This window comes from Debaryomyces hansenii (genome assembly GCF_000006445.2).
Source record: "Debaryomyces hansenii CBS767 chromosome A complete sequence".
NCBI lineage: Eukaryota > Fungi > Ascomycota > Pichiomycetes > Serinales > Debaryomycetaceae > Debaryomyces > Debaryomyces hansenii.
The window spans coordinates 900253-924689 of NC_006043.2; the positions used below are offsets into that span (position 1 = coordinate 900253).

At 36.6% G+C, this 24437-nt stretch overlaps 11 protein-coding genes and 1 non-coding gene across 12 annotated transcripts; 5 read left to right on the forward strand and 7 right to left on the reverse strand. All coding sequences in view use genetic code 12, as the record gives it.

Moving 5' to 3' along the window:
• Nucleotides 1-53: 53 nt before the first annotated feature.
• Nucleotides 54-2213, reverse strand: DEHA2A10626g (DEHA2A10626p; the record flags this gene model as incomplete). The annotated part of the gene is made up of 1 exon (XM_456795.1): nt 54-2213. The coding sequence occupies one exon, from the start codon at nt 2211-2213 to the stop codon at nt 54-56; it is 2160 nt and encodes a 719-aa protein (XP_456795.2).
• A 630-nt stretch (nt 2214-2843) lies between these two features.
• DEHA2A10648g (DEHA2A10648p) lies at nt 2844-4340 on the forward strand (the record flags this gene model as incomplete). The annotated part of the gene is made up of 1 exon (XM_456796.2): nt 2844-4340. One exon carries the CDS (start codon nt 2844-2846, stop codon nt 4338-4340), a length of 1497 nt encoding a protein of 498 aa, XP_456796.2.
• Nucleotides 4341-5525: 1185 nt separating this feature from the next.
• On the reverse strand, nt 5526-6785 carry DEHA2A10670g (DEHA2A10670p; the record flags this gene model as incomplete). Its single annotated transcript, XM_456797.1, has 1 exon — nt 5526-6785. The coding sequence occupies one exon, from the start codon at nt 6783-6785 to the stop codon at nt 5526-5528; it is 1260 nt and encodes a 419-aa protein (XP_456797.2).
• A 115-nt stretch (nt 6786-6900) lies between these two features.
• DEHA2A10692r lies at nt 6901-6972 on the reverse strand. The gene has a single exon. It is a non-coding gene; the product is annotated as a tRNA-His (tRNA).
• Nucleotides 6973-7428: 456 nt separating this feature from the next.
• DEHA2A10714g (DEHA2A10714p) lies at nt 7429-8700 on the reverse strand (the record flags this gene model as incomplete). The annotated part of the gene is made up of 1 exon (XM_456798.1): nt 7429-8700. The coding sequence occupies one exon, from the start codon at nt 8698-8700 to the stop codon at nt 7429-7431; it is 1272 nt and encodes a 423-aa protein (XP_456798.2).
• Nucleotides 8701-9116: 416 nt separating this feature from the next.
• DEHA2A10736g (DEHA2A10736p) lies at nt 9117-10448 on the reverse strand (the record flags this gene model as incomplete). The annotated part of the gene is made up of 1 exon (XM_456799.1): nt 9117-10448. One exon carries the CDS (start codon nt 10446-10448, stop codon nt 9117-9119), a length of 1332 nt encoding a protein of 443 aa, XP_456799.2.
• A 600-nt stretch (nt 10449-11048) lies between these two features.
• DEHA2A10758g (DEHA2A10758p) lies at nt 11049-12140 on the forward strand (the record flags this gene model as incomplete). Its single annotated transcript, XM_456800.1, has 1 exon — nt 11049-12140. One exon carries the CDS (start codon nt 11049-11051, stop codon nt 12138-12140), a length of 1092 nt encoding a protein of 363 aa, XP_456800.1.
• A 2643-nt stretch (nt 12141-14783) lies between these two features.
• On the reverse strand, nt 14784-16364 carry DEHA2A10780g (DEHA2A10780p; the record flags this gene model as incomplete). The annotated part of the gene is made up of 1 exon (XM_456801.1): nt 14784-16364. One exon carries the CDS (start codon nt 16362-16364, stop codon nt 14784-14786), a length of 1581 nt encoding a protein of 526 aa, XP_456801.1.
• A 445-nt stretch (nt 16365-16809) lies between these two features.
• DEHA2A10802g (DEHA2A10802p) lies at nt 16810-18432 on the forward strand (the record flags this gene model as incomplete). Its single annotated transcript, XM_456802.1, has 1 exon — nt 16810-18432. One exon carries the CDS (start codon nt 16810-16812, stop codon nt 18430-18432), a length of 1623 nt encoding a protein of 540 aa, XP_456802.2.
• A 350-nt stretch (nt 18433-18782) lies between these two features.
• DEHA2A10824g (DEHA2A10824p) lies at nt 18783-20426 on the forward strand (the record flags this gene model as incomplete). The annotated part of the gene is made up of 1 exon (XM_456803.1): nt 18783-20426. One exon carries the CDS (start codon nt 18783-18785, stop codon nt 20424-20426), a length of 1644 nt encoding a protein of 547 aa, XP_456803.2.
• A 71-nt stretch (nt 20427-20497) lies between these two features.
• Nucleotides 20498-21235, reverse strand: DEHA2A10846g (DEHA2A10846p; the record flags this gene model as incomplete). Its single annotated transcript, XM_456804.1, has 1 exon — nt 20498-21235. One exon carries the CDS (start codon nt 21233-21235, stop codon nt 20498-20500), a length of 738 nt encoding a protein of 245 aa, XP_456804.2.
• Nucleotides 21236-21346: 111 nt separating this feature from the next.
• DEHA2A10868g (DEHA2A10868p) lies at nt 21347-24226 on the forward strand (the record flags this gene model as incomplete). The annotated part of the gene is made up of 1 exon (XM_002769979.1): nt 21347-24226. One exon carries the CDS (start codon nt 21347-21349, stop codon nt 24224-24226), a length of 2880 nt encoding a protein of 959 aa, XP_002770025.1.
• Between the last annotated feature and the right edge of the window lie 211 nt (nt 24227-24437).

The window sequence follows — 24437 nt, forward strand, 5'->3', positions numbered from 1 at the left end:
AATTGTTATAAGTGCTTGTATATTAGGGAAGTAGTATTTATTGTCTAAATAAATTATCTGAATTCATACATTTCATTGACAGAGTTGCATAATACGGGTGCCCTTTCATTACCAACAATTCTTTCGAGGGCCACAGCGTCCCATTTCGAATAGAGGATTTTGATAAATGACAAGTCCAAATCGGCAATTTCTCTGAACACAGATTTACCAATGAACCTGACCAACTCTTTGTAAAATATTGGATTAGAAGGGAGGCCATACATCAAGAGGTTCTTAACACCATTGATTTCAAATCTACGGAAGTGGTGCAATCTCTCAGTATAAAGCATAATCTTGATTTTTCCTGATGCAAATTGTTGTCTATTCCTGGATAACTTGGATTGGGAAGTATATTCGTCTATTGAAGCAAATGTGAATTTGGTTGATGTTTTCATGTAATTCTTGATTCTTAAATAGTCATAGTACGAAGGAATGAAAATCAACAAACCGTCGTCATACGAGGTGGACCTCGTCAACGATGGAAGAACAGAGTTAATAAAGAACTTAAATCTTGATTCTGGATCAGTCATAGGAGAGTTACTTTCAAATCTTTGGAATATTTGCTTTAATTTTAATCCAATTGAGTTCATGATACAATTCTTAGACGTGGTTACTGGCTTGAAACGAAGTTTCCCTGACAAATTCAGTGACTTTGAGCTTACAATATTATTGATATTTGGAGTGGAGAACTCGCTGAAAACCAAATTCTGTCTTAATAAATTAGCTTGGTCGTTAATAGACCACATTCTAATTCTAGAAAAGTCTGCGTCGTGAAAGTCCTTAGGAATTTTGTTTAAATATTTGAACACTGTATTGACATGATCCCAATTTTGCATTTCAATCTGATTAGCTCTGTCCACAACTAATACCTCAATAGACGATAAGAAATCATATTGTCTCTTCTTCTTATCTGGATTTTCCAATATCATAGAGAGTCCGATAGGCGATGCTATTATGATATCGGACGAATAGAATGAGGAATAAAGTTTAAGTGATTTTCTGGTGAATTTCACCCCAATACAGAAAAAATCATTATTGTTTCCTTTGAATGAATGTTTAAAATCTTCCGGTTTTGAGTCTGGGGGGGTTTCCTTACTGGAAAACTGTTTATTGAACTTCTTCCTGTTTTCCTGCTGTTCAGAACCACATAATTTAATCAACAATTCAACAATTTCATAGCACGCATTTCTGGTAGGAAGCAAGATCAACACCTTTGGACGAGTGAAACCTTGATCTCTAAGCTCAGGTTCTTCAATATTAGTCTTTCCCTTCTTCATTGACTCCTGATATGAATGCAACTTATTATTATTTTTCAATATACGGTCTCTTGTCTTAAATATATGATTCAATGCATGCAAAACATAAAGTTTCTTGTACGACTCGTTGTCGAATGTTTTGTACACATAATTAATATCCTGATACTTCACCATTGAATCCAACAAGACACCTTCCAACTCATTAAGAGACTCTGGATGCTGCTTCTCGAATGGACTCACAAGTCTCTGTTTAATGCTATAATTATTCACACTTTGGCCTTTAACCTTTCCCCCTGTCTTTATAGGATTAGGCGGAACCTGGAACGTATAAGTATATCCCGCATCTTCCATGCTTTTTTTATCAGCAAATGTCCATTTAGGCTTGTCTTTCAACACTTTTTCTTGTTCCTCTATAAATGTATCGCTCACCTGGTTGAAATGAACTTCGAATGGGTCCTGCTGATCGTCATCTCCATCGTCCTCTTCAGGTCCCTCTTCGTCGACATCTTTGTCATCATCCACGTTAGCACCTGCAATTTCATCGTCCCCCGAATCTTCGTCGCTTTCACTTTCGCTCTCTTGCGTCTGCTCTGGTTCTGCTCGTACGCTGGTGTTTTTCTTGGTGTCTTCCTGGTGATCGCCACTTAATAACGTCAACAACGCATCGTACGCCTTACCCTTATCATCATCAATGTCACCCCCATCTTCTATGTCGTCATCTTGACTTTCCAACTCTTCGTTCACATTTTCTTCAACCTGCTCATCTTCTTCACCTTCCTCATCGCGACGTACTCTTCTCGCTGTCCTCGTAATTGTTCTCATCTCCTGTCTTCCATGTTTCTGTTTTGGTCTTTTAGCGTCATGGCTATCTTCCGGTCTCTTCCCAGAGTGTTTCTTACGCTTATATGGAGCAGGCATCGTTAATATTCACCTCTTCTTAGCTCATCGATTCATATAGTACAGTTTTTTTCAATATATATGTCCCGTTCCTGCATATCCTACCAAAGAATAAAACATCCAAACACCTCAATTGTTTTGGTCGTGTGGTATTAATTGGTGGGCTCTTATTTGATACTAATAACAACACTTTCTTCTAAGATAACTTAACCCATAGTCGACTCTCTTAAGAAACATTCAAGTAACGCCATTGCCCTTGTGTATCAGTTTCAAGATAGTGTTAAACAAGCTCAAATTCCCATAACGTACTTCTTCGCACTGCGACTACAATAGAAACGTAATTTGACTGAAGTTTTCATCATAATAATAGAAATAATACCAATAATATTAATACCCAACGCTTCATATTTGAACGTGAATTAAGAAATTAATATAATTGATTTTTGAAAGCATATTTGGCAAGAAGTTAGATAGATAAGCTTCCACAATTGTACTAGTTCATAGCAGGATATTTAAGATTGTTGACAAAGTTTTGAATCGGACGAATAAATTTTCCTGGACTTTATGAAGATAAGTGAAACAGAATTATAATCAGAAAAACTATCAGGTGTTACTATATATTTGGATTCTAAGTGTATTCGATAGGTTAGAATGCGAGAAAGTATGAACCGTATCAAGGTTAGGACATTTCGAGTGCTTCGAGCGGTATTGTCTACGGTGTATTTGGCGCTTATAATATTGTCGATACCTTTAGCATTTGACGTCGGAGGCATAACGTGTGGGTTGGCTTTTTCTTTTACGACATTTACTCTTTATTTTGTGTTGACTACCATCAGAATTGTTACAAGAAAAAGCCGATATTTCGGTTGGGTCTCACTCTTGTATTACTTACAGCATATTATCATTCCCAGTTTGTTAACGTTATTTTTATCTTATTATCGTACAAATCAACCAACGACCCTGACTGCGTACCATCCTCATGAAATTTGGCGTTATTTTATCGTGAACTCAACACCCATTTTTACCATTTTGGAAGGCTTTTGTTCTTTATTATTGATTCAGGCTATCGGTGAGACCGTCAATTGGCTTACTGTGTATAAGTCTGACAGCTGGTTGATTGTTTCACTTATGGCGAGTGGCTCTACCATCACTGCAGCCTTGTATTTCTTGTACAGAATCTACGTGTTCCCATTTACAATCGATATGATCAGTGCATCACTTTTAGGTTCGTTATTAACCTTAACAGCCGGTTTGGGACTTTTTGGTATCGTATCAGGTAAGGGGTCAATGATTGAATCTGCACTTTTGTTCGCCTACATTGTACGTTGTATTTATGAAACATTCCCTATATTATCTGAAGACGCAAGCAAAACTTTAACATCCATATTTACTCAAACTACGTTCAACTTGCGGAATGAAATCCCTAAGTTACCTCCACAGATTACCAATACCGTACTGCAATTATTACCATTCTTGGCTTCAAACTTGCCAGGATCTTTCAAAGCGATTTGGGAATTCTTAATCATGTCAATCCATAAGTTGCCATTACCCTTATTACTTAATTTGGCTTATAGAATTGGTGTATTCTACGCTGCTACTAAGATCATCCCATCTTTATACCATGATGCCTCCTATCCCTTTAACACCCCACCAAGAACACCTTCACAGAATAGATCTCCACGTCCTTCATCAACAAATATACCAGGCTTAAGTCAATCAGTTTCCAACTCGCAAACACCTCCAAATTCTCATCATAATCGTACACATGAAACAAGTAGTGAAGAGGTTATAGACACAACCGAAATCCAACCATTGTCACGTTCCCAATCTTCATTTGCGAGAAATTCATTTGGTAAGAAACGTGAACCTCGTTCTACCATCATCAGATTAATATATTCCTACTCCCCATGTATCGTGATCGCAGTCTATACACATCTAATGATGCTGTACAAGGGTGAATTGGGAACGGAGTTAAAAATTTGGGGCTGGTGGAGTCCTAATTCGGACATTCAGGTAATAGTGCATCCATGGCAATTTTGGAATTGGGTCAATATGGGTACTACTTTATTGTTATACACCGCTGAATTACTGGGTAACGACAGTAATTCAGGCAGAACTGCTTTAACGAGCCATTGGAAAGTAGAATAATATGCATAACATCTGTACTATAAGGATTGGATTTATTGTGATAATTTGTGTTATTTTGATGTTGTATTTATACTTAATTCAGTTAAGTAAGTTTAATTCTACTAATTTCTTATTTTTATTTGTAATACTTTTTTGGCTTTTTTCATGTAACTTACTTACTACGTTGTTTGTATACAATTTATATCTGAAATATATAAAATAATAAGTACCATATAATAGTTAAAATTATTAGACTAAGACATTCAATTTGTTTGAAGATCAATCAACATAATTTAGATTCAAGATATTGTATCAGAAATTTTGCAACTCTCGTCCACGATTTATAACCAGTCATCTTTCCAGACAGTGAAATAATCTCAGAGCTTGACTCTATGTTTGCTTGGATGTTTCATCATTGAAAAACAAAATCTTGAATAAAAAAATAGTTGACATGAGACCTGCAAACAACTTGAATATAAAAAGTAATAACTCTAAAAACTATATAATACTCCACTTCAGCAGAAGTACGTTATATGTCCCTGATTAAGAAGCCTGGCATATTTGACTATGCGAATATCTCAATTGAAAAGCAATTAGACATCAAGCTTTAAAATAATAGGGACGTTCATGGTTCAAGAATAAGCTCCATTGGGTTAATTACCAAAATGATAATCATTCGTTATAACTATCGTTTAGGAATCAACATCCCATTGCCGAATTTCAAAGAAACACCACCAGGAAAAACCTAATGGGCAGGATAAAACTATAATAAAATCAAATAAAGCCGGATAATCAGTAACATGAATAGTATGACAAATTCTTGAATGCCAGAGCTGCCCCTTAACAGAGCAGTAGAATTCAAAAGGAATTAGCAAGAAGAACAAGCAACTACTCAATGATCACCTAGCATTCAACTTGCTATAGTTTCAAACAGATGGATGAATCTGTTACGTTTCCGCATATATGGCCGGAGACTTTCCCCAAAGCATTAATGACTACTAGAATCTTTTTGAAAGCTTCGAAAACGAATCTTTGCCCATGAACGTAAAGAAACTATGTTACCATCGAGAAGTGAAAATTTTCTGTTTTTTTATACCAAAAATTAGACGGTGTGCATAAACCATATATTTTTGGAACCCTAACAAAACTATATAACTACAATAATAGCAAAATACAAGTCGATTATTTCCTGAAGTAATGGATGATCTACGTTAAAAACCATGCAAGAATACTCTCGGGTATAATCTTTGAAACCCAATCGTAAATACGTGCTCCTGTCCCACAATATACAACTGGTGGATTCTTACCTTTAGCGTAAATCAAATCGAACATCAAATGATACAACTGTCTTAAGCTAGTACCTCTTCCTGTAGACTTGATGGGGTTGGCTTTGTATTGGGAACTTGAAAAATTCGACGCATACAACTCCTTAATGTCTTCGTTCCAACTCCTAATCTCGGAGTTGACAATAGTTGCAATTTTTGATTCTGATGCACCATCTTGATTAGAGATATTCAAATTCCCCAAGCGAATTTGAGTTACGGATATGTTATGTTGACTCAATTCCCTAGAGAGGGCCGTAAATAAATGTCTAACACTATTCAGGAAAATAGTTTCTGGTGCATGATATGGCATATCCAAACAACTTATTATATTTGCATTGATCAAGATGATCTTACTCTGTTGACTACGAATCAAATTCACTAACCCTGAGGAGAATAATTTGAGATACGTAGAAAATCTTTCGTTCATTTTGTTCCACGATGCAACAGTAATGTTCTCAATTGGACCAATTGGGAAATACAAGCTTGGAGCAAATATCACACTGGTCAATCTTAAATAATGAGAATCTGCCCCGGGGAATGGAACCACTGGTATTTCTAACAGCTGTCTGAATTTACTGATTTGAACTTCAAAGCTATATGATTCATTCAAATTCAAATAGTTTATATCTTCAGTAATCTGGTTAGACTCGATGTACTTGAAATCCTTCTCATCTAATATGGTCAAGTAGACAACGAATCCACGCTTTTCAAAATCTAATGCAATTAACCTAGTTAATGGTTCTGTAGGAGATCCCACAATTAACACAACATCTCCCCTCGCTCCATTAGCCAATTTAGGAACTCTCCTTTTGAATTTTATGGACTTCTGCTGCTGTGTAGATTTATAAATGTTGTTATAGTAATAATATGACCCAGTCCCGATTCCAATGGAAAATACAGATACGTATTGTATTTTATTTCTGCATACATGATCAGATAATTTAGTATATATTGACAGCGGTGGCTTCCTAGCGATGATCTTTGGATCCGGTTTACTTGTTGAAAATGGATTCAATTCTGGTAGCTTGTCAAAATATTCTGAATTCACTACTTTATCTTGTTGGGTGGCAACAAAATCTGAGGTCCAATTATAATAATAGTTTAATGCTTTCCAAGTAGCTTGAACGGGTTCAGCCACCATTTTCTATATTATCTAACGTCTTAATAGTTACAGAAGAACTCCAATTAATATAATATATTTGAAACATGATATGTGATCACCTAACAAGTCGCATGATATCCATATCTAAAAAAAATGCCGGTCCCAGGAATCGAACTTGGGTTTCATCGGCCACAACGATGTGTACTGACCACTATACTAGACCGGCCGTCTATGAGTTTGTAAGAAGAAACAAATATACATATATCGTTTATCACATAAGTTTACATAGAGCATTGTAAGAGAACATACTTGTATATATAAACCTGTTAAGTGTATGTACGTGTTGCAATTACAGTCAACATTGCAAAACTATAAGTAGGTGGAAGAACCCATGTGGATCTTAAAAGAAGGATATCGAAAGAATTAGGTACTTAATAGAAGTAATTAGTAGTCGTCAACCTATAAGTTAAAATCAGGCCATATTAGGGGATCCTCAACAGTCAATTATGCGTTAGTTATGACAACCGCCCAATTTAGACCAGTTTCCTAACAGCTAAATCAAGCCCCGTGTACTAATAACAGCCTCCCATATATGCTTACAAAATAACCAGATAATGAACTCTAAAATCAAACTCCAAAAGTTTGTTGTGTACATCTATATTGTCTATGTATATATATATATCTATTTAACTTCTATTTCTTCAATAGCTTTAGGCAATTTACCACTTTCAATATCCTTAGTAAATTGGCGCTTCCTATTATAATTATCGAAAGTGTTATAGCCCCAGTTACTTGAGCCATAGAAAGTCAGTCTATCGTACGGGGTCAAATCCCAACCTTCATATAATCTCTTGACTAAATCGGGGTTGGAAGTGTAGTACCTAGAAAAACCTACCATAGTACGGTTATCACTGATATCATGGAGCAAAGTTTTGAAATCAGGAGCATCATAAGTATAATTTCCACTCTTCAAGATGATTCCCTTCCAAATTTGCCCAACGAAGGTATTATCACCAACCTGTTGAGACTTTTCAACATCATCACCTCCCTGGACACGAGGTTCAACAATTGATACGTATGCAAGTTCATTTCCATCATCTGCACGTTTTTGCAATTCGTGTAATAAATAACTGAATGTGGTTACTGCATGAGTCGAATCTTGGTCCGCCTTCATACCTTGGAAGGTCGCCCATGGAGATATTCTAATAGCTAATTTTTTAGCACCGACAACAGTTGTTAAATGGTCAACCAATTCTAAAACGACTCTTGCTCTGTTTTCTATACTACCACCATATTTATCAGTTCTTTGGTTACTCGTTGGTTGCAAAAACTGGTCAAGCAAATATCCATGAGCTGCGTGAAGTTCAATATAATCGAATCCAGCAGCAATCGCTTTTCTGGCCGCATTAGGGTATGTTTTGTAAATAAGATCATGAATTTCATCCTCCGTTAAAGCTCTAATTGGGTTACCTGCTGCCAAGGCTTTCTTTTTAAAGTCTTCATCAGGATAAATTGCCGAAGGCGCAACATAGTCTAGCCCACGATCCTTTAATAATTGGGGATCACCAACTCTTCCTAAGAACCAAAACTGACTTGACATGAACGAACCATTTTCATGGACTCTGTCAGTAATTTTTTTCCACGCTTGCGCATGTTTATCATTCCAAATACCTGGAACATAACCAGCAGCTTCAGAATTCCACGTAGACGGAACTGTGCCATTTAAACCTGCTTGTTCAGAAACAAACGTAGCCTCCGCAATTAATAAGGAGCCTGAGTACTTAGATCTTTCCTCGTAGTATTCTAATTCCAAATCTGAAGGTGTATGGTCACTTAAAGCTCTCATTCTGGTAGTTGGTGGATAAACCACTTTGTTTGATAAGGTGTGTTCACCAACTTTCAAGGACTTGAACAAGTCTGTATCTTTTAATGCTGCAACTTGGACTCCGCTCATTGTTCTATGCTATACTGAATGCTTTAATAATCTAGCAAATTAATTATTGGAACTTGTCAGTATTTATACCATTTTTAATTTGCAGTTACATTAGTAAGAATCCATCAGAGAAACAGGTAGATGCATACGGTGTACTTTCAATACGTTAACGCTTAGTAATGAACAATTTAATTAATCCGAGCGGATTTTTTTTGAGAATCTTTGCTGCATTTCAGTATAGTGGCTTAAACTTTTTCTTTTAATCTGGTTCCTATATTGCGTACTTTATAACATCAAGTCGTTTGGTAAAGTACCTTACCGAATAGACTATGACCAAATCTCGGTTCATAAGACTTCGATATCTATAAATACTAACTGAACTTATAAGCATTATTATATTAATGGTATTCACTTATATACTTTCAAATTATTAACCACTATTGATTTACATTGTGGGTTGTTACAGCTACAAAGCCATCGGGACTTGCATTATCCAAAGCTCTGTCGATCGATTCTCTGTCTGAACTATAATTCAAGCACTTGTTGGAGGTTTCGGGGTCAGCATTAGTCACACCATAAATTATTTGTTCAATGTCGCTGGGAGGAGCACTCAAATTCGAAAAATAAAAACTCTGATCGTTTTGTAGCCTGAAATCTGTCAAAGTCGTGGGCAGATCTTCCTGGTGATTAGATGTAGTGTGCAGCAAGTCTTTCATGGTCTTCTCTATGCTGGAGTCTGTAGTAGAGCTCTTCGATAGTTTGCCTGGAAATAAGGAAAACCTGTTTCCCACAATTGTGCTGGAATCCGAATTATTAGAATCAGATCTGTTTAAGAAGGCCAATGTTGATGATGTGGGCGTAGGGTTATTATTTGCAGCTGATGCCCACATTGATGAAAACGGAAGCGACAATACCACAAGCAAAACACTCACAGCAGATAAGACATTTGTCTTGGCTTCACTTACACCGTAATTAATAAGAACTAATATTGAAGGAATGAACATTGTTTGAGTTGACATGATAAACAAAATATGAAAACTATCAAATTGCTTCAATCCCAAATAACGTCTTGTCTTAATAGCAAAAAACAATTTACACGCTAGCATACAACTCATTAGGTTGATAGAAGCGGAAAATAAGATAAAGGGGATATCAGTCACCCAGGATCCAACTCGTTTCGTTGAGGTAGAATGATTGAAAACGTCTTGAAACATTCTCGCACTCGACACCGTGCTGTTTATATAGAACCCAACAATCGTTAATCCAGCAGCAGCAGCCACGATCGTGAGAGCAGCCCCTAGTCGCTTTACTTCAGGAGACCTAAAAATTATAAATATCTGGTACGTCATTGACACCTCGATGCACGCAACCAATATCGTCTGGAACACATTCGCAGCCACCGTCACCCTGTACGATCCGTACGTATTGGGTATGAGTATCCCCGTAAACGAAAAACTTAGCGACGACAACGGGCCCATAAAAAATGCCAAGTATAATGCTGACTCGATCATCATTATTGCCATTGTAAGCTGGTTTAAAACAAAAATCGGTGTGCGCTTGTTCTGACAGCTGGCCCACAATGCCAACGAAAGCGTCAAACACGCACCAATAGCAACACTGTATACCACTATATAATGGAACGAACTAGCAACATACTCATCAAGCACTCCAAATGTTACGACATATACATCATCTGCATTTCCCAACGGTAGCGTATAGTTCAAGGGGATCTTTTGAGGATTGATATTATCATAAGACGAAATGTCCATCTCTACTTTCTTACATCTTTTAGCCGTTTCATTCTAACCTCTTGCCAGATTCCCTCCTTATATATGTTTTGCTTCAAATCCTTTTACTGCAAAAAAGCCTTACTACCTATTAGACTTTTGTAGCAAGGTGTTGATAATTGCCTATTCGAGCCTCACCAATGGAACCAAGTGTGTTACTATTACGAGACGCATGTCCTGCCCATCTATACATGGTGATGAATATAAAATGATCAACGCTTCCTCGTAAACGAACGCCGTTGCTTACTTTACTACACATGATCCATTGAAGGGCCCTTTAACGTCCTAACCTCTAACGTTTGATCTGGCTGATCTCTGCGATTTCGAGCCGAATCTCCGAGATTTATAAGCCTGCACATAATTATCATCACTATTTCACCGCCTTTAATTGTTGATGAAAACACCAGATATATGCTCCATAGATACAAAACGGGCGTTATAAATTGATCCATATTATTTCACGTTTACTTTATAGACACGAACAATTGAATCACAAATAATATAGATTCTAAACTTAGGCCGATTAGAACAAAAATACACTCGTCCGTCGTTGAATATTGAAGTCAAATACATATTAAGAATATGTCCAACTCACCAGCACCAGATATGAGGGACGTATCTATGGTTGATGTCTCAAATACATCGGATAGTATTACCAATGACCAGAAGCCACAAGATGTGGAAAATGAACCACCGGCTAGAAGAAAGTCTACGATGATTTTGACAGAAGAGAACGAAGCGCAGGCCGACATGGACCAGGGGGTCAAGGCCAAGAATAATGATAACGATCAAATGCATATCGACCAGACAGGGGTGGGTGAAGCGCAAAATGCGCCTGCGGCGCCACAGGAGACGATGCCAGATCCTAATGTGACGTTACCAATTGACATTAGATGGACCCAGGGGGGAGAAAAGGTGTACATTACAGGATCGTTCACGGGGTGGAGAAAGATGATTGGATTGGCCAAGCAGCCAGATAACAGCTTTTTGATCACTTTGGGCTTGCCTATTGGAACGCATAGGTTCAGATTTGTTATTGACAACGAATTGAGGTTTTCAGATTTTTTGCCTACGGCGACGGATCAAATGGGAAACTTCGTGAACTACGTTGAAGTGACCCCAGAACACGTCAATTCGCATTTGGAAAAAGAACAGCAAAAGCAATTAGAAGAAGAAGAATTGCAACAAAAACAGCAAGCCGGTCGCAAGTCATCGGTATCGTCGACCCGTGGCAGATCGGACTCTATGTGGGGCTTAACCAACGATGATGATGACATGGGTAATGGCTACTCTAGATATCATGATGGTGATAGCGCGGACTCGGGCAATAATAGCCAGGCCTTTATTTCTGACATTCCCCCAATTTTCACAGACCCTAAAGTTATGGAGCAATATTACATTGCAATCGACAAACAAGCGAAGAATCAAAACGGTCAACAACAAGCATGGTTACATCCTCCACAATTACCACCCCACTTGGAAAATGTTATTTTAAATAACTTCAATTCGATGGATAGAGATAATAATTCTGGGGCATTACCAATTCCCAATCATGTTGTTTTGAACCACTTGGCAACCACCAGCATTAAACATAATACATTAGCCGTCGCCTCCATTGTCAGATATAAGAGAAAATATGTCACTCAGGTTTTGTATGCTCCTTTACAACAATAAATTGAATAAATTGCAATTTTTTCCCAATGCATCTTTAAGAATTTATCTTGAATAACTTATAGGTAAGATCGTCTGTAAAGTACGTCTTTGAAATATAGTGAACTGTTCTATTTTGTTGAGAGAAGTTATATCTTGTTAGATTTAGTTCGTTAGTGTTTAACAATCATTAATATTTCACGTTCTAAGGAAACTTGTATATTGCTGTGGGTCTTTTGTCGCCTCAAAAGATCTACTTAGATGCTTTCAATAAGAGAGCCGACCATAAAGTAGGCAATCAAAAGTAACCACGTAGAGTTTTATCTAAACGCCTATGCACATTTTGTAGTATGAATGCATCATACGAATTGCTAGGCTCACATACGCTTAAATGCCATATCAGTAATAAAGAAATAAAGGAAGTTGCACTTTTGTTTTATTATAGTCGTTTGTATCTAACTAATGTTTCATTTTTCATTCTAAATATTACTTATTTGTATATATATCTTATTTATTCTATTCTTACGCGTGCTTAAGAATAATAATATCTCATCGAATACTTAAATTACAATCTATCGTTATTATCATTGCCCTAACAATTCATCATCACTGTTTTCCCCTTCCTAAAATTATTATAAGAATTCAACCGATTTTCCATACTTACATCACACTTGTCTATAGCTGGTTTCTTATTTCTATTATTGACCCTGCATAAAAAACTCAAGGCACTTTTCACCACCGTTAAGGCCTAAAAATGTTTCCAAATTATTCCATGTTTCTTGGGCATGTTCTTCAGATCTTTCGAACATACTCTCTTCATAATTAGCAATTCCTTTAGAATAATTTCTATCACACTTTTCTATGCTTTCGACAAGCTTCCAAGCATCAAATAGGGCCAAATTAGCACCAACACCAGCGAACGGTGTCATTAAATGTGCTGCATCACCAATCAATGTAATGCCTTTCCGGTACATCCAGGAAATACCTATAGGTAACATATAAAGTGGACGCACTATTAGTTCATCTTTACACTCTAGGACCATTGATTTAACATCTTCATGACAATCATTAAAATACATCTCTATCAATTGTTGTCTTGCATGTTCTTTGTCAGACCAATCAATGCACAATATTTAGACCATGATTCATCCTTCCTCAAACCTACATATACTTTAACACTATCATTACCAGTTTTTTGTGCCATCACGGCCCTGTTTTCAACAAACATAGAACAAATTCCTTCTCCCACGTAGCTAGAAAACCATGGCGATGTAATCCTTACATTGTTGCGAGTTACTTCTATAATTGTTACCGAAGAGTAATGTGGTTTTATATCTGTTACTAAAGGCCTAACCTTAGACCATGCACCATCAGCACCTACCACCATGTCGTAGCCGCCTTCAACGGTTCCATCAGAGAAATTCAAATTGTATGTATCATCCACAACATCTACTCTTTGTAACTTTTTACCCCAATTAATGTGCTTCAGATCCAAAGATTTCAACAAGAGATCTCTTAATGCAATTCTATCAATTTCAGGACGACTATAACTTTCGAATGACTTATGCTGTTTCTCATCTAATAATATTCTACCATCCCAAGAAACTAGCTTCATTCAATCCCCTTCAGACCGGGATTTCAGTTGAAACTCATTCATCAAACCAGCCTTTTCAATAGCAACTTGACCAGTTTCAGGATGCAAATCTAATGAACCTCCTTGACTTCTGTTAGTAGGGCCTGATTCTAACTCGAAAATAGTAAATGATATTTTTTTCAACAGTAAAAGTCTACCTAGCATAAGACCTCCTGGCCCACCACCAACAATTGCAATCCTTGGAAGCTTCATTAATACAGTTTACCAAGTGAATAGAAAAACAGATATTATCAAAGAGCCATGGCTCAATTTAGTGCCTCTTAATGTAACGGATTTAATTTCACCGTTAGGACGGATATAATATTGCCCTGTGTGTTGCAATAAGCCTTTTTATGATTTTGAAGTCATGTGACTACTGATTTATTTCTGGAAGTAGACCCCCCCGTCAGTTTTTTCTAAGTCTGTATTATCCTGGCTGAAGTGATAAGGATGAAGTAGCAACTTATGAAATAAATGCACTATTACAATCCAAGATACAAAGCTTGTCTTCAGAGGGTGAAATAGTAAGATTGCAGCGTACAGTAATTTGAGGTACTAGGAGTAAAGAACAAAGTTAAAGATACCGACTAGAAAAAACATTGAGGTTAAGATACTAAGCTGATAATGTAAGTTAGATATAATTTTTTCTAGTAGGGTTCTTTTCTTGTACTAAAGATGTAGTTATACCTCGTGAGGAAACCCGAGTTCGTTGAGAAGGTATATTGATTGCAAATTCAGATAGTATGAGATTTTGAAATTTTTGAAAAAAGGCACAAAAACAAGCAAAACCATTCAAATCATACTAAAACGTAAACTTTGCGGAAAGAAACTACATGACAATACTGACGACAATATAAGAAGTCTAAGAAGGCCCCTACGAAACATATCTTAGGATCAACTTATTAATATCCAATAGTTTTGACAAACTTATCCCAAAGTTGGTTTTGTGTAATTTAGACGTTGCCTTCACTTACGATTTTCTTCATCAATTATATTTCTATTTAAGGATATACCACTATGGATTACAAAACTAACTACTGATTTCTATCAGCTGTACGTGGCTTAGCACGGATAATGTTATCAACTCTTAACAAGACTTCGGATGCTTCAGCAGCAGAAGAAACAACAGCCCTCTTTAACTTGTAAGATTCGATAACACCTGTTTCTCTCATGTCGGCAATGGTACCCTTGTTTAAATCCAAACCAGAGGTAGTCATACCGTTATAAATTGCAGATCTTAATTTAGAAACTAATTCTGAGGAATCAAAACCAGCATTGTCGGCCAAGATAGTTGGCAATTGTCTTAAAGCTCTAGCAAATGATTCGATAGCCAACGATTTCTTACCGGTTTCATTAGCAGCAGCTTGTTCAACAGCCTTAGACATAATCATTTCAGAACAACCACCACCTAAACAGGTTTTAGTTTCTCTAGTAGTTTGGGATAAGACAGAAAGCGCGTCGTGCAACGATCTTTCAGCTTCGTCTAAACCTTGTTCAGTAGAGCCTCTCAAGACAATGGTACACGCTTCACCAGCGGCAACACCGGAAAATTTAGTCATAACATCTTCACCAATTAAGATTTCCTCAATAGTATCACAATGACCTAATGTAACGGATTCTGGTGTATCAAACGTGGAAACAACGTCACCACCAGTGACCAAAGCTAACCTTTCAACACCATCGAAGTCGGCATGCTCGATAGAATTTATCTTAGCATCAGTAAATAATTGCTCTGGGAAATCGTAGATCAATTGTCTGTTGATAAAACAGTTAATATTGAATTTCTTAATTTTTTCAACCTTGGCCTTCATCTTTGCCTTTTCTGCCTTTTCTAAATCAGCTAACTTGGACGTGGAGTCAACTTTGAATTTCGCTCCAAATATCTTGACTTTATCGGTATCCATAGATGAGTTTGCAATTAAAATATTGGCATTAGTAATCTTCTTAGGTTGGTTGATTCCGAACCTCTTTTCAAGAATGAATCCTTCATCCAAAAATGAGTCTCTTAATCTACCACCCACCTTCTTGATCACTTTGATATGGTTTAAGTTAGTTGAACCATTCAATCTGAGGATAGCATCCACGGCTAAAGTAGAAAAGTGGTCTTTGTCTTGGGCTAAAATCTTCGACGATAACGTAGTTTTGGCAATGTTAATCAAATCCTTTTTGAATAATTCTTGATCAGAACCATTGTTCACCGCTGCTTTACTTAATGCCTCCAACGCAGTAGTACACGCGATTCTATAACCTTCAATAATCGTCTGAGGATGGATTTTCTTTTCTATTAATTTTTCTGCTTCTTTCAATAACTCTGCACTCAACACGGTGACAGACGTGGTTCCATCTCCAACTTCATCATCCTGAACCTTGGAAATGTTAACCAAAACCTTAGCGGCTGGGTTGTCCAATGGAATCGATTTTAAAATCGTAGCGCCATCATTGGTGATCATTGCTGAATCCATGTTAGATGAACTTTGCAATAATTTATCCATACCTTTAGGTCCTAACGTAGACTTAACCAAGTCTCCGACGGCAATGGCCCCAACAAACGAAGACATACGAGCATTTTCTGCTCTCTCTTCAGTAGCTTGATCTCCTAGAATCTGAACTGACATTTGAATCAAACTATGTATTTAAAGGTGTATCTTGCAAATTTTATTCCTTTTAATACTATGATCTTGAATGCCTAAACAATTCGATGTCGAAGTATCGTGCAATTACCGCATTTTGCCATTTTTCACCTACTTTTTAGACATATGTAGACCTAACAACACTGGTGAGGTGTAAAATACAAGAAAATAGTATGGTCCAATGGCGAGCTTTATTCTGACTAGGGAATCTGCAATATGAAGAAATCAGGTTTCTGAATGGCAGAATAGAGCTGTTTTTATCGCCATTTAGTGTCTTCAGTGTTGCATCTTGTATCATGTGACCAAAATAAGAGGACTTAGTAGCATTGTCCCGTATTTTAATCAAATCATCAACGGAGATATTGGACGGAATTAACAGCAAGGTGTTCAGAGTAAGTAAGATAATTGTAGTTTAGCCATAATACACCTGATGTCAAATTTCGGTAGATTGAATGGTTCTGAAAGCCAAAAAGGTAGCATTTATGAACATGGGACCGATTACGAGGGTATATTTAGAGAATTGGATGTGAATAACTCTGGACAATTGACGCTAGATGAATTCCGTAATATTCTGAAAGTACTTCGTTATCCAGTCGGCGAGGGCTCTGAGTTTATTGATAAGATGTTTGCGTCAATAGATAAGAATGACGATAAGGCAATTGACTTAGATGATTTCAGATCGTACTTGATAGCGACGGATGATCAAATTATAAAAGGGTTCAAGAAAATAGATAGAAATAATGATGGAAAGTTGAATTTCGAGGAATTTTCGAATTATATGAATGAGACTCTCAATTTGAATGCCACTAGGGAAAAGATGGAGATAATGTTCAAAAAGATTGCTCAAAAAGATACAGAATACATAAATTTTGATGAATTCCGTAACTTTTTGTTATTGGTACCACGGTCAGGGGGGTCAAGACTTAAGACAGCCTTTATGTTTCTTGTAAATGGACTTGATATTTCTTCCGATGGAGATGTCAATATGAACCAGCTGCTTTTGAATGGGTTTGGCTTGTTCTTAGCAGGAGGGGTGGCAGGTGTTATTTCGCGGACCTGTACCGCGCCGTTCGATAGAATCAAGACATTCTTAATTTCCAGGTCCGACTTGTCGTCTCTCGTGATACGTTCGAAGGCAGAAATCAGTAAGGCCATTGCAGATAATGCATCTCCTCGAGTTATAGAGGAAGCAAAACAAAACCATCGTGCAGTTAAGAATGCTGCGAAGCAAGTGACAAATCCCAAAAAAATCAGATCACCCTTGATCCAGGCTGCGAGAACTTTATACTTGCAGGGGGGACTTAGAGCGTTTTTCGTAGGTAATGGATTGAATACTGTAAAAATTTTTCCCGAATCAGCAGTAAAGCTTGGTGTATTTGAGGCTACCAAACGGTCTCTTGTAACAATCGAAGGAGTGCGCGACCCATCAGAATTATCAACTATTTCAACGTACTTAGCAGGTGGTATTGGTGGGGTTAGTGGCCAATTGACGTCCTATCCAATTGATACTCTAAAATTCAGATTGCAGTGTTCAAATATAAAGTCAGATATTCGAGGCAATGAACTTTTGATCAGAATTGCAAAAGAATTATATCAAGAGGGCGGTGTGCGTATCTACTATAGAGGAGTTTTAGCTGGATTGGGAGGAATGTTTCCTTTCGCAGCCCTCGATTTAGGTACATTCACAACCATAAAGAACTGGCTCGTTAAAAGAGAAAGCATAAAGAGCGGTATAAAGGAGGAAGATGTCAAATTACCAAACTATGTGATTTTAGCCTTGGGTGCATTTTCAGGTTCTTTTGGTGCTAGTGCAGTATACCCTGTAAACGTATTAAGAACTAGATTACAAGCCCAAGGAACGCACGCGCACCCATATACGTATAATGGATTTTTTGATGTCCTCCGCAAGACACTTGCCAGAGAGGGCGTTTCTGGGTTGTATAAGGGTCTTGTGCCTAATCTCGCCAAAGTTGCACCTGCCGTGTCGATAAGTTACTATATTTACGAGAGATTGAAATTCACATTCAAACTCGAGAAAACCCAACCAATATAGGGACTCCATAATGCTTCGTTTGAACCATTCACCCTTTGAATGGCTAGATAAATACACCTATTCTGCGTTTTGGCCATGGCTTGGTCTTCTGTTTGGATCATCTGTCACGTGACTATTTAACAGCAAATTAACGCTCATTAAAACCGCTTACTACTGAAATATTCAGTATAAGCATATGGTTAGCTAGACTCTTAGTAAATACTTGTCGTACCATAGATATAGGAAAAGTAGAGCCAGACACTGGAAAATTTCCAAATACCATATTAGCATTTACCGGCAAATATATACATATTGGCACAGTATAGAATATACCAGCAAAGACGACTTTTTCATAGAATAAAACATAGACAATGTCTACCATGGCAAGTTCAACGTCAACATCCAAGTCGGGAGGAGACAAGGAAAAGGGGTCGAATGAAGGTAGTCTGAACAATAACGATTACCATAGTCTTTTCAAGAAATTGGACATTAATCGAAGTGGAGAGATTACTCTCCAGGACTTTAAGAAGGCATTGAAGGACTTGAAGCATCCGTTGAGCGAAAGCCCCGAGATGATAAAGAAAATTTTCGACTCATTCGATTCAAATCAAGATAAGGTAATTGATTTCAATGACTTCAAGTTATATTTGACTACTACTGACGATCAGATTCTTAAGGGTTTTAATAAGATAGATCAAGATAACGATGGAAGGTTGAATAAGGCTGATTTTGTTCATTATTTGAAGAAGACTCTCAATTTGAGCCCTTCAGATTCGAAGATAGACTTAATCTTCAAACAGATTGACTACAAAAATGATGGTTACGTGACCTATGATGAATTTAGAGATTTTTTATTATTGATACCAAGACTAAACGGCTCAAGGATTAAGACTGCGTTCCATTTCATAGTGGAAGAGTTAGATATTTCTTCGGATGGTGATGTGACTTTAATAAATCAATTCTTAAGTGGGTTCGGATTCTTCTTGGCTGGAGGGCTTTCGGGTGTCGTTTCTCGTACTTGCACGGCACCATTTGATAGAATCAAAGTTTTTTTGATTGCAAGAACAGATTTAACTTCTACTGTATTGCATTCAAAATCAGAAATTGCTAGGCAGATTGCAAACGGGGCTTCATCACATGTTATCGAAGAAGCCCGTCAAAAGGTAATCGCAGCTGAAGCGGCGGCTGCAAAACAGGCAGCGGAACATCCAAAGAAGATAAGATCTCCCTTGATACAAGCAGCAAGAACATTATGGAAACAAGGTGGTTTCAGGACTTTCTATGTTGGTAACGGTTTGAATGTTTTGAAAGTTTTTCCTGAGTCGGCTATGAAGTTTGGGTCATTTGAAGCCACAAAACGCTTTTTGTCAAGAGTAGAAGGGGTTCAAGATACATCCCAGTTGTCGAAAGTGTCTACATATTTAGCTGGTGGTATTGGGGGTGTTTGTGGACAATTTACGGTTTATCCAATTGATACGTTAAAATTTAGATTACAGTGTTCAGATTTGGAATCATCAGTACGAGGAAATGACTTGTTATTTCAAACTGCGAAGGATTTATTTAAACAAGGTGGACTTAGAATTTTTTATAGAGGTATTTTCGTTGGTGTCAGTGGTATATTTCCTTATGCAGCTTTGGACTTAGGTACATTTACTACCATAAAGAACTGGCTAGTTATACGAGAAAGTAAGAAGAAGGGTATAAAGGAAGAAGATGTCAAATTACCGAACTATATGGTGTTATCTTTGGGTGCGCTTTCCGGTACATTCGGTGCTACTGTTGTATATCCAATTAATTTATTGAGAACGAGATTGCAAGCCCAAGGTACATACGCACATCCATATACCTATAATGGGTTCAGTGACGTTTTGTCTAAGACAATTGCCAGAGAAGGTTATCCTGGTTTGTTTAAGGGTTTATTACCAAACTTAGCGAAGGTTGCACCCGCCGTTTCCATCAGTTATTTTATGTATGAGAATTTGAAATACTTCTTGCGCTTAGATAACAGTATATAATCATCTGCATAACTACTGTATAAATGAAATTATACTTTCTATAGTATAATAAATATAATGATAAGAATACTTTACGCATTTACCCTTTTGGTATACTCATTGTACATATCAATACAGATAAATCCAACACTAACTTCTCCAATAGGGACAACTTTTGTCTTCCTTTGCTTACTGTCTTCACTTGTTACACTCGTCTTAACCCAGTTTGAGTGCTGACTATTAGTCTCAGCATTAATGCTTACATTCAAATTAATAGAATCTTCCAAGTCTACTATCACTTTGAAGAAAAGATCATCGTTCTCTGAACCATTTTTCTGTACCTTCAATTCTTCGATTTGCGAGAATAGAATAGACTTAAATTGTGAATATATTTCATCCCATGTAAAACTCGGTATTTCTATAACTGGTTCTAAAAGACTTTCTGAATCTTTTTCATGAACCAGGTATAAAAAATTTAAATCATTGATACTGGCGCCTAGATTGATCATTTCATTAAATTTTACCACGTATTTTTTTTTTGTTTTATTTGACTTTACGTCATATAGTAATATTAGTATTTGGTTCACTTTCCCTCCATTATCATGACCATCACCATTCACTAGAATTTGTAAGAACTCATTTACTAAATCTTCGACATATTTATTTAAAGCAGGATTCCTTGATTGATATACAATAGTGTCAAACGATTTTAGCTTGTCATATATCTCCAAAGGATAAATTTCATTGTAGTATAGCACCTGATTAAGCCATACGATTATGAACTCCTTGAGTGTTAAAATTACGTATGGTAGCGTTAGAGGCAAACCCATAAAGCTTCATATAGATCAAATCAGTAGTCGTATTCTTTATCGTGAGATAAACGCGTAAAATGTTTTAAATGTATTAGAACATTAGAACCAAGGTTCCAATACATTTAGAGAATGGCCATTCAGAATATAAATGCTGGTGATATACAGAGAATTACTTCTGGTCAAGTCATTATTGATTTGGTATCAATCGTGAAGGAATTAGTGGAAAATTCAATAGACGCAAGCAGCTCCAAAATAGAGGTACTTTTCAAGAACAGTGGACTAGATTCAATTGAGATAATCGATGATGGTATTGGAATTGGAGAAGATGATTTTACTTCAGTATGTTTAAAGCATTGTACCTCAAAGCTTTCTACGTTTGAACAATTAAGTGAAGTTAATACTTTGGGCTTTCGAGGAGAAGCATTGAGCTCATTATGCTCGGTATCAAACTTAAGAATTACAACTTGTACCAAGGAAAATTATCCCAGGGCAACTGAATTGAAGTATAATGCAATGGGTGTATTGATAAATAAAAAGAAAGTCATCGGGGGCATCAAGGGAACGTCAATTTTAGTATCTAGCTTATTTCATAATTTGCCAGTTAGACAAAAGAACTTACAAAAAAATTTGAAAAGAGAATACAATAAAGCAGTGAGTCTTTTAATCAACTATATCATAATAAACCCAAACATAAGGTTTACGGTGTACAATATTAATCCAAAGACCTCAAAGAAAAACTTGATAATTGGCACGAAGGGAACAGGTAGCTCCACTATTCTAGATAATGTGGTAAATATTTTTGGAAGTAACGGTGCATATGGCCTAATTCCTATAGATTTGTCGGTAGATGACATAGATGTCAAGTTTAGATTAAACCGGGGTGACTTTCCAACCCATAAGAAGTTAAATGTACAGTTTAAAGGATATATCTCTAACAGTTCGTTTGGGTTGGGCCGATCATCAGGAGATAGGCAATATTTATTTATAAATGGAAGACCAATTATATTTAAGAAGTTTTTAAAAACTATAAATGAAGTATATAAGAGCTTCAATCATGTTCAATTTCCAGTGGTCATACTAAATGTAATTATAGACACTGAATTCTTAGACATCAATGTAACCCCAGATAAAAGAGTTATAATGATTCAGAATGAGGATTTGATTAATGATATATTAAGAAATGAAGTAACTAAATTTTTTGACACACAGAATACTGTTATTCCTAAGAATAAGAGTTCAGGGATTAGTCTAAGCGACGAAAAAAGCTCAGTTTCTTCCAATTCAACCCAAGCGAATAAAGTCACCGAAGTTGTTTCTAATGTGAATGAAACATCAAGAGAAGCTGAAGTACAAAAAAATCTAATGGTAACAAGAAAACGGGAACACAATGAAAATGAGACGGATGAAGAGGCTGGAGAGAAAAAGGTCCAAGAGGAGAACGATGAGGAGGAAGAAGAAGAAGAAGAGGAGGAAGTAGAAGTAGAGGATGTCCAAGAAACGATTGATGAGGAAGAAGAAGAAGCAGAAGCAGAAGCAGAAGAGGCAGAAGAAGAACAAGAAGATGAGGAAGAAGAAGAAAACGAAAAGGAGATTATGAATTTAGATGAAGAGGTTGATGAAATCAACGATGATAGCAATAGTTCCAGGAACAAGATCATAGATAATGATTTATTAGTTACCAGAGGAACGAGAACAATAGGTATTGGAAATAACCATAAAACACAAAGAACAAGGGATAAACTACTTAGTGATTTGGGCGTTGTTGAAGTTGGCCTGAGTAGTACAAATAACAGAAGAAATAGAAACAATAATATAGAAAATGAACAATCTTCAGACAATGAGGATGTGCTGCAAATATTGAATGAAAGAGGAGTTGAAAAACAACACAATAATAGCCTAGAATTCAATGATTCAAATATTCATGAATCAACTAGAATCTCATTGAAACGCAATAGAGATGAACAACTATTCGTTTCTGAATCGGACGATGAACCAAAAAATGGCAACAAGGTACTTGATTTATCATCTTTCAAAAATAATGCATCTGAACCAAAAAGATTACTGCAGCAAATTCAGCCAGATGTTACGGATAATTTGAGAATATCAATAGGTGATCGAGAAGTAGAAGAAAGGCCCATAAAAAGAACCAAAACCATGGTCTCACGGGATGAAATTACATTCAATGAAGACCCTGCTGTTATTACTAAACATACATCTAAGTCTTACGTACATAATCTATCAACTACGCTAGATGTTGATTTGCAACATATCTATTCAGAGCTTGAAAAGCATGAGGCCTCAGGAAAGAGTCAAGAAGATTCTTCTAGAAATATAGCAATTGATAATATCGAATCTACTAAAGAAGCGGAAGAAAAGTTGTCCTACACGATTCTGAAATCGGACTTCCTCGAAATGAGACTTATTGGACAATTCAATCTAGGCTTTATTTTAGTTACTTTGAATTCATCCAATAACCTATTTATTATTGATCAACATGCTTCTGACGAGAAATACAATTTCGAAAAATTGACGGAGATTACCACTTTCCAGAATCAAACTCTCGTTATTCCGAAAACCATCGAGCTCAATGCAATCGACGAGATGATTGTAATGGATAACCTTTCTGTATTTAAACAGAATGGATTCGTAATACAAGTAGAAGAAGATAATCCTCCAGGTAAACGTATCAAACTCATATCGCTACCTGTTCTGAAAAATGTTCTATTTGATATTAGTGATTTCCATGAACTTATACACCTCATCAACACCCACAATTCCACCAGTAATGAGGGTATCAAATGTTCCAAAATAAGATCTTTATTGGCTATGAGAGCATGTAGAAGTAGTATAATGATTGGCCAACATTTGAACAGAAAGACTATGACAAAAATACTCACAAATCTAAGTAAGCTAGATAAGCCTTGGAACTGTCCTCACGGAAGACCTACAATGAGACATTTAACAGAACTACAGAAGTGGTCTAGCTTTAAAGACGATTACCAATTATGACTATCTAGGTAAAATTTTACATTTAGACAATAAATAGCAACAACCTGGTCCCTGAAGACACGCAAATTATGCATGTGACTTGACCCTAAGATTATTCGAATTCTGGTAATATTGAAATATAGTTCTTCTTAGGTTACTGAATATAAAGCAACACTAACATAAACGATACCTCAAGCCGGGATATATTAGTAGCTGAAATTTTGTTGGGTCC